Here is a 9576-nt window from a genome sequence, read left to right as displayed (position 1 = left end):
GGGGGGGGGGGGGGGGACATCTTTAGGAATTTATTCGCGGGAAAACCAAAGTTGGAGGTCAAAAATAAAAGTATATATGTAATATATATATATATATCAATAAAGGAGGGGCTCTTTATACTAAAAACGAGAGTTTGCTTTTTTCTGGGAAAAAAATATTAATAGGTTCTAATTAATCATCAAAATTCCCCCTGTCTCAGTTCATATTGGAGGATTGCCCAAATTAAATCCGGCGCGGGGGGTTCCAAAAAAAAAAAAAAAGAAAATCCCCCTTGGCGTGGGAAAAAAAAAAAAAAAAAAAAAAAAAAAAAAAAAAAAAAAAAAAAAAAAAATTAGAAGGTCGTAAGAGAAGAGAACTTCCACGTAGTGAAAAGAGGGAGCCGTCCGAATATCGTCCAGTGGAAAAAGGGGGGAAAATTGAAATTGGTATATACAAGAAGGAAAGAGAAAAACCACAGTCATGTACGCATGGCATGCATCATAATGAAAGGGCGTATGGGGGAGAGCCTTTCTATATTTATTTAGTAGGCAGGTAGGTAGCTGACGAAGGAAAACTCAAACTCATAATCACGACGAACTCGATAGTCCAGCCTCTGGATTCGAGCTACTCTTCTCCTTCTCCCGGATAGTTTGATCCGAGTCGATCACCATAGTCAGAGAATAGCTCTCCGTCAAAAGGCTAAGGAGCCCCGCAAACCCGATGAGGGCACAGCAGACAGCCCACACGATGCGCAGGCTGTCCGTGTACGCCTGTTTCAGATGGTGCTTCGCAGGTCCGTCCTCCATGGCCAGGACCACCCGCACAAGCCCAGCGGCGTCCTTGCTCAACGCCGCCGCGTTGCTGGAGAATTCCGGGTACCGGAGCAGGTTCTTGTGCATCTCATTTTGGAAAATGACACCGCCCACGGCAACGCCGATGGCTTGTCCGAAGGCACGGAAGAAGCTGAACATCGCGACTGCGATGGCCATGTAGCCCGGTCTTGCGGATGCCTGGATTGCAAACCCAAGCGCGGGGAATAGGAGACCCAGGCCAATTCCGGTCGGGATCATAAGGAATATCCAGGCCGCGATGCTGGTGTCGACGTCGAGGATGGTATTGAGCCCCAACCCCAGCGTAGCCAAGGCGAATCCGGTCCAGACTGCCCAACGCCAGTGTCCCGTTTTCGTAACGATAATACCAGCCACGGCAGCAACAGGGGCAACGGTGAACGACATGGGGAAGAGGGAGACTCCGGAAATAATGGGGGTGTATTCTTTGACAGTCTCGAAATAGAGGGGCATGTAATATAAGCCACACCAAAGGACAAGGCCGTGTAGAGTGGTCTCTATGTAGCTCACGATTGCTGTCCTGGTTGAAAAGATGACTATGGGGATAATGGGGTCATGCGCAAATTTGTATTCGTAGATCATCGTCACGACAAGCCCAATGGCGCCGATGATAAGTGGGACATACGTCCTCCAGGAATCCCATTCGTACATTACGCCACCCCAGGTCACCGGGATAAGGAATGAGGTGGTGCTTCCGATGAAAAGAACCGTTCCGACGTAGTCGATACGACGGAGTTTCGACAGTAGTGAGGAAGGAATGAAATTCAATTTCAAGAAGAGGACGATAAACACGGCTCCAACACCAATGAATGGGAAATTTATGTAGAAAATCCACCTCTACATCCCCAAAATTGGCAAAAGGCGGTCAGCATATCGTCCCGCAGTACATGGGAAAGAAGGAAAGAAAGAAAGAAATAAAGAAAGAAAGAAAGAAAGGTAGAACCCTCGTCGTGACTAGATTGCGGGAAATTTTGGCAGGGGTTCATTCGACTTACCCATGAGACACTTTGAGAAAACCCTCCCCCAAGGATTGGGCCGGTAACTGAACCAACACTCCACATAGCACTGATGATACCGAAATAAGTACCCCGCTCCCTCAGTGGAATAAGGTCGGTTATTATAATCTCAGTAAGAGCAATGAGTCCACCCCCACCTATTCCCTGGATGGAACGCCCCGCTAGCATGTTGGTGAAGTTGTTTGCGAGGCCAGCGATAATGGTCCCAACAAAGAACAAGGTGAGCGAAACGAGAACCAGAGGCTTGCGTCCGAAAATATTAGAGAACGAGGCGAAATTTGGTTGGAAAACTGGCAAGGGCAGTTAGCGTTGAAAATAATGGTATACCAGTATAAGTTTAGAGATGGATGATAAAAAAACTGATATTCACCTGTTGAGCACAGCAAGAAAGCGGTTCCACTCCAGAAAGCCTCAATGGCGGAACCATTTAATTTCTCCGCGATTATCTACGGATATGATTTCAGCAGAGCCCTTACGTATGCTAATAGGAAAAAAAAAAAAAAAAAAAAAAAAAAAACAAGAGAGACGAAATTGACAAATGTGGGAAGCTTACCGGTAACGCGACAGATATGGATGTGCCATCCAATGCAACCATCAAAGTGAGCACAGCCAGAGTCATCAAAACAAGCCATGTTCGGCGAGAAGGGTGAAATGGTTGTGCATCCGAGGTATCGGACAACGATGAGGAAGAATCGCTCTTGGAGCTATCGAGCGTTTCTTTGGTGAGATCCTCGGGGTGCCCTTCTGAGGGCATAGTATTTAAGTCTGCCATTTGTACTGTACAGTACATGCACTTCTGGCCGTTGGCACTTGAGTAGGAAGCTCTGATTTGTAGCAAAAATGGGAGAAGTTGAGAAAGTTTTGTAGTCTTCAACTTGTAGATATAATAACCGAAAGATGTAATACTATGACGAGCGTCTAGGATTGTCCATCGAACTGCAGAAGTCTGTACACAAGAGAAATAAATGGGAGTGAGAATGCATTCCCACCTCGGGGCTAGTGCAGGTATTTATATAACGTCTAAGTTATACGAACACCAAATAAAAGGGAAGGGGTAAGAAAAAGAGAAACGTCATTTTTTTTGCGTCAAAGGACGAAGCGATTGATTAGATGATCAATCGGAGGTTGAGATATCACGATTGGACCTTCTGCGGAAGCGGACTTCACATTCCTCCGCAGGGGTATAGCAGGGTTAGAGCTGGAGGGGGCCATCAATATAATGGATCTGCAAGGCCTCTCATGGCTTGAAAGCTTGTCTCCGTAGACTAGACCAAAAATTCAACAGGGGGACACTGGTTGCGCTATACAGTAAGCAGCACGGTGTCGAGTCAAAGATCAACCTTGCTTTCAACAGCTTCGCAGAGCTTCGACGAACTGCAGGGAGCATCACCAATCGCATCATACGGCCTTGAGACGACACAACGCCGCAAGCCGAGGCATCTGGCCGCGGAAAATCCCCTTACGCGCGAAGTAACTCGGGGCACCCGCCACGAGCTGTGCTTAACCTTCGTGAAGGCGAGAGACCCAACGCACAACGGGAGTCAGCAAAACTCGTTAATTCTGGCTCGTATTCGGCAAAACTCTGGCCCGAGCCTATTGTTTGCCGGACGGGCCAGATGGGTGCACGCAGCGTTGCAAAATCCGTCTAATTCTCAGGGGAAAGGGCCTGGACAAAAATTCGCAACTCTTGACTCCAGGGCTCCCTGGCAAGGATCGATCTGTATGTACTGTAACTGCTGGCCAGCGCTTGGCCAACTCCGATTAGCCCACACCGAGCCGCTGTCCGAAAGCGGTTCAATGTTCGTCCGGTTCTTCGCCAGTTCGGCCGTTTCTCCCTCTACGTCATTTGGCTTCGCTTCGAATAGCAAACCAGGGTTGTAATTTTCCAATATTTCCATTGATCAGGGGCATCCCAACGCACAAGCTCGGGAGAAGAATGGAAGCACGATCGGATTAGACGATACATACATATTCCGAGAGAGCAGATAAGTAGTCACCAGCACAAAGTCTGACGCAAGAGGAAAAAAGGAAGAAGCGGAAAATGAGATATGTGTTACGTTCGCTTCACTAAAACACACCCATATGGTCCATTAGTAATACACTCACTGTGGACTTCCTGTTACGAGAACTAGCGTTCTACCTCTGTAGGTTGTCACACACACACACCACATTATCCTCGATACGACCAGAGAAATCAGAAACGCGACCAAGTGTGTGCGTGGTTATGATCACATTAAAGTTGAACAATTTTGCATACCATACTCCGTACTGCGTAAATCATCCTATTTCGCGCAACCTCTCTGTCATGGTTGGCTACAATTTTGAACCGTCGTCAGGTTCATACATATATGTTAACACCAAAATGATTATGTGCACAACAAACAAAAGTACAGAAGGCTCTTCTTAAAAAAATAGGATTCAAAAACATGCGAAAAGCGAGTTAAAAGGTTAAGTTGAATGGAAATAAAATAAATACATATCATTACAAGTACAACACACACAGCGAGAGGGAGAAAGAGAGGCGTGAAAGAAGGAGGTTAAAATTGCATTGCATTCTTCTTGACGATGGCTAGAGTAGATTGGAACAGAGTGAGGAGGTTCCGTGTCATTCCTTTTTTTTTTTTTTTTTTCCCTTCCTTCTTCAATTCTCTCGCAAGGTACAACAGATATTTGATCTTGTCTGCTGCGTTTTCCTTGCCTACTTGTATCATTCTCTTCCTCCATCCCATTCCATCTATCCATATCCTGTCCCGGCCCCTCCGGAAGGAAGGGGGAAAGAAAAAATCGACACAAAAACGGCCGGAATGATGATATGTATTTATTGCCAATCAAAGTTCAAAGTTGACAATAATGGCGGTGATAGATATACATAAGAGCATCTGTCTCTCTCTCTCCCTCCGGGTCCCCTCCACCACCGCTTCTCTGTCTTCGTGTGCGTGTGCTAGACGACAGGCATTGTGTGTGCTTGGTATCCTTTCGTCTACGTTTCCCGCCCGCACTTCCATTGCACTTGATAAGCATGCGGGATTGAGTAGGCGAGTAGACCACAAAAATAGCTCCCGCCAGAGCTCAGCAGATATGTGGGTGGAAGAGAAAGAAAAGGGATGTGGTTAACCATGTCCACTTCCACGACTTTCGATGGCCTTGGGCCTATGTTTCGTGTCCCATATATAGAGAAGTCCCGGCTCGTAGGAGGTAGAGCAGAGGCTAGCAGAAGTCGAGAGGCGAGGAAAGTGGGAGGCGGAGAAGAAACGGAAAGGTGAGGAAAAATTCTCTTTCCGCATATTTATATATATAAAATAATTAAAATCAGATTTTTCTTCCAAAGGGAATCATACACAGCGAATCAGATAGGAACAGGAGTAAAAAGAGGCGCGTTCAGATGAAGTAGGAAGGAGGAACGGAAAAACAACAAAGAGGCAAAAAAAGAAACAAAAAAAAAACAAAAAAAAAAAAAAAAACAACAAAAAGAAACTCCCAATGATGTCTTCCTCTAAGTCATGCAACGGTAGTTTGAATTAACCTCTTTCTTTCGCTTCTCTTTTCAATTGGTTGAAAGGTAAGTTTAAGAAAAGAAAAAGACAAATAAGAAACAAAGGTTGCAGTGCAGGGAACAATGAGGTGTTAATAACATTCATTTAAAAGAGATCACCGCATCCCCAGAATTGCTCAACGCCCAGGTAGCCTGGGTTTTTCCAGAGATCGTTCGTGAACGAGAAAAACACAGACTTGGATCCTACTACCTTGACGATGGATTTGATGGCGGTCGCCTGAGCCTCAGGGGAAGCAATGGCCTTGCCGTTGCTAGAACCGCCGCTGGGCCAGCCAGTCTCCAGGTTGATGGTTTCCTTGCCTGGGCAAATGTCTCCGAGGATCGTCATCTGGTTCTTGATGAAGTTACCGCATTCGGAGGCAGCAACATTAGGGTTGAAGAAGCAGTGAATGTTGGCGCCGATAACGTCAATGTGCGGGTCACAAGATCTTGACCGGCTTCCTGCCATTTGTTCTGGGGCGCAGTAGTGGTGATTGGACCATTGTAGCCGTCACCCTTGAAGCAGCCCCTGGCGTAATCGAGGAGCTCAGCAAGGGAGCCCGGGGTGGCGGTACCTTGATTGAGCGCTCGTACCGACAACGATGAGTCGACTGTGTCGAATTGACCCCATTTGACAATGTCGTCGACTTGATTCTTGGCATCCTGGATCCCCTTGGAAGATACAAAAACACCGAGGATCATTCTCAGGCCGTTCAGCTTGCAAGCGTTACCAACGTTCTGTAGGGTGTCGCAATCTGTGGCATAGACACGGACGTTGTGGAAGCCCTTGAGCTTGATCAGGGCGATATCGGCAGCTACGGCAACAGCGCCCTTGCACTGCCCGTCATTGGTGTATGGAGAGTAAGTCATACCCCATTTTTCACCGCCACCAAGAACTGGGGGTTCTTGCTCCGCTGGAGTTTTCTGCTCTGGCTGCTTGGGTTGCTCCTTGGGCTGTTCCTTGGGCGGTGGAGGCTGGGAGGTAGGATAAGCGGTTGGGGCGGGGTTGTTTCCAGTAGCGGCGGGACAGATATAGACGTAGTTGGTCTCGGTGACAGTCACGGTTTGTGCGGGTTGAGTGTAGGTTCCAGTAGTATATGTGGCAGGGGTTGGGTAGACAAAGACAGTGCTCGCGGCAACACTGGTGGTGGAAGGAGCAACGGTATAGGTGCCAGCGGAGGGGCAAACATATGTGGTCTGCTCAATGACGCTGGTGACAGTCTCGCCAGCGGGTTTGGTGACAGCAATGTTGCAGGTGACGGTGGTTGCAGTCGTGACAACGGTGGTGACACCGCCGTATGTATGCTCACCAGGAGAAACAGCGGTGCTGGTGGCCGCGCAGACAGTGGTCTCCTTGGTCACAATGATAGTCGTTTCTGGGATGATATAGGTTCCCGGGGTGGGGAACACCGTGACTGAGGGAGTGGGAAGCGCCGGCTCAGGGGTGACGGTGACGGTCTTGGTGTTGGTGCTGGTGGTTTTTATGGTGGTAGTCAACTCTTCGACCTCTATATGTTTTTGTAAGAAAAAAAAAAAAAAAGATCTTGTCAGTAACCATTTCAACCCATTGCACCCCAGATGTAAACGTCGAAATTTCCCCTTCCCCTAATCAAAATTTTCACATTTTCCACTCACAACCCCCACTCTCAATTCCCGACTCCCCGTCTCTCCCCTTGACGCGATCGAGAAAGCATTGAAGATTAAATATCACCTACCACTTGGCTCCCCATAGTAAGTGATGACCTTGGTGATACAAGCACAGTCATCATCATCACCATGTTCCTCGGGGCTATCGCTGGGAATCGGCGATACCTCATAACCACCAGTGGTGTTGGGAATAGGCGACACCTCAAAACCAGTGGTGGTTGGAATAGCAGACACTTCGTATGAGGTAACCTGGGGAATGGACGAAGCCTCGCAGTCACTGCTGGTTGGCGCAGGAGAAGCCTCGGAGGTACTGTCGCTGGGGATGGGAGAGGCCGGGTAGGCACGACGCTGGTGGAAAGCGTTGTGCTGTGGATGGCCGACGTGGGCGAGAGCCGAGCCAGCTATGGCGGCCGCGGCGGAAAAGAGGAGTGCTCCCTTCATGGCGTCGCAGTCAGAAACCAGTTATTCGGGGCAATATCACTACACAGGTGGTTATGGCTGCTCCTTGGAGGAGTGGAGGAGGAGGGGGATCTTGGCTTCGTGAAGAAAGAATGCCCGCTGAAGGAGTGAAGCGGTGGTCAGGGAAAAAGACGGGAATAAATCGTCAAAGAGAAATGAACGGAGATGCGAAGGGGGGAGGGAGATCGCAAAGCCTGAGGGAGAGGACGGGGAAGAAGAAGGAGAAGAGGAAGAGGAGGAGGAAGAAAAGAGCGTGATGAAGGGCAGGGAAAGGGGCCCGCGGGAAATGAGAACGGCCTCGTATGGTCACGCTAGTACGGGGCGACTGCCCCAATAATACACGTCGGACAGCTGGTTTGGCATTGTTGGCATTCATTTCGTTGCGCCAATGGCAGCCAGTAGCGAGCTGACCGACAGGGGATCGCGAGGGCTAATTTATCTATCATCTCCCTCTCGATATCTCTCACTACGGATGCCCGTGTCTTCGAAGCCCATACTTTGCAGTGTATAACTAACCATCCACCCTTGGAAGCGCAAGATGGTGCAGAGAGGGAGAGAGGAATCTCATACTACGAGGCAAGAGTAAGGGGAAGTCAATCAACAAACAGGACCGATAAGGTTGTACTGCCTGCGTATGGAAAAAAACAGTGGTACGGGTATCGCCCGCCGCCGTGGCCAATCAGCAGAACCCGCTAGTGCCAAGCACCATTCCTTGCGCGCTGGAGTTCCAGGGGAACTGCCAGGTACCCTCCGCCGCTGATTGGCCCCTCGCCCAATCGGCCCCCCCCATGCTTACTAGTTACTTATCTTATTGTTTTACGCCGTACACCTCGCTACGGAGTACGCAGCGTACAGTGTATAACTAACTAACTTACCCAGCACAGCCAGAAATTACACCACTTCTCCGCCAACTGCAGCAGAACAACGCACAGGGAGAGAAGAAAAAAACCAGCAGGCTCATGGCTGTTGTTTTCTCCACAGGACATGTTGGTTTTTCGCAAATGCCCGCATCCGATTGGGGAACAGCTAGCTGGTGCACGCTGCGTGGGCGACCCAGCCCGCTGCTGCCACATGCCTCAACGCCCAGCCATCGCCCCTCTTTGGCGCCCAGGGAACAGGGGGGCCCCCTGGCAGCAGTAACAGCCAACAACAGCCAACAACAGCCAACGAAGGCGGGGAACAAACAAAACTCTCTAATTTATGATTACCTCCTCTGTTTTCCCGTATTCCCTCACACTGCCCAGGAATCGGTAATTTGGTTCTTTCATTTTTTGACGTCCCCCCATTCCAAGCCAAAGGGAATTTTTCAACTCACCTGTCATGCAGGACGGAGGACTGCAATCGACAGTCAGCACAGCACAATGGACTTGAGGGAAATCCACGATTGGATTTCCATGCATGAAATCCCACCGCCATACCAGGTCCATGCCCGATTTTCAACTGGCTGGCCCTTGTCACTGTTTTTTTGTCGTTACTGATTTTTGCCGACAGCTCATCCGTGCATACTAGTACTAGTAATTATATGAAGGGCTGTATCATGGATGCGATGAACCGCGCCTATTGAAGAAAGACATGCTCACAAAGAACAAGCTGAATTTAGACTTCACCAACGGAGGTTTTATCAGCTGAGTTTATCATCGACACCCTGGTAGTTCTCCACTGGTTGGGCCTGGAGGCAAATTGCTCCCGCGGATCTCCAGCAGACTTTCAAGATCTGTCTCAAGGTTTCAGGCCAATCTTGGGAACGCCAAAACGTCCATCAATGCTTCTCACAAACCTTAAAAGTCTACTATGTAGAACAAAAAAAAAAAAAAAAAAAAGGAGAGAGAAAAAGAAAAAATAAAAGTAGATCACAAGGAATGATCCCAGGCCTGGATCGGAGAAGGGTATTATCCCAATGTGGGAAATATGAAACGGAAAAGCAACCCCAGGAGAACTTGAGCAGGCTGTGCATCTGCCTTCAGTAGGAGAGATGGAGAAAACCCGCACCCAGCTCCACAGAACAGAGCGCCAACGCAGCCTCAGCGGGAGCGACTCAGGCTGAAACAGCCGAGAACCAAGCCTAGAACTGTCCTGGATATTGGGATGTTCCAA

General features: G+C 48.7%; 3 protein-coding genes across 3 annotated transcripts; 1 reads left to right on the top strand and 2 right to left on the bottom strand.

Annotated features, from left to right (window-relative positions):
• Nucleotides 1-567: 567 nt before the first annotated feature.
• HCAG_02855 (conserved hypothetical protein) lies at nt 568-2598 on the bottom strand (the record flags this gene model as incomplete). Its single annotated transcript, XM_001542634.1, has 4 exons — nt 568-1665; nt 1824-2134; nt 2215-2290; nt 2398-2598. The coding sequence occupies 4 exons, from the start codon at nt 2596-2598 to the stop codon at nt 568-570; spliced, it is 1686 nt and encodes a 561-aa protein (XP_001542684.1).
• Nucleotides 2599-4960: 2362 nt separating this feature from the next.
• On the top strand, nt 4961-5107 carry HCAG_02854 (predicted protein; the record flags this gene model as incomplete). The annotated part of the gene is made up of 1 exon (XM_001542633.1): nt 4961-5107. The coding sequence occupies one exon, from the start codon at nt 4961-4963 to the stop codon at nt 5105-5107; it is 147 nt and encodes a 48-aa protein (XP_001542683.1).
• Nucleotides 5108-5482: 375 nt separating this feature from the next.
• HCAG_02853 (hypothetical protein) lies at nt 5483-7464 on the bottom strand (the record flags this gene model as incomplete). Its single annotated transcript, XM_001542632.1, has 3 exons — nt 5483-5731; nt 5821-6884; nt 7092-7464. 3 exons carry the CDS (start codon nt 7462-7464, stop codon nt 5483-5485), a joined length of 1686 nt encoding a protein of 561 aa, XP_001542682.1.
• Between the last annotated feature and the right edge of the window lie 2112 nt (nt 7465-9576).

This window comes from Histoplasma capsulatum, genomic scaffold, assembly GCF_000149585.1.
Source record: "Histoplasma capsulatum NAm1 scaffold_2 genomic scaffold, whole genome shotgun sequence".
NCBI lineage: Eukaryota > Fungi > Ascomycota > Eurotiomycetes > Onygenales > Ajellomycetaceae > Histoplasma > Histoplasma mississippiense.
The sequence above is the reverse complement of the archived record's forward strand: the minus strand, read 5'-3'. Positions and strand labels throughout refer to the sequence as shown.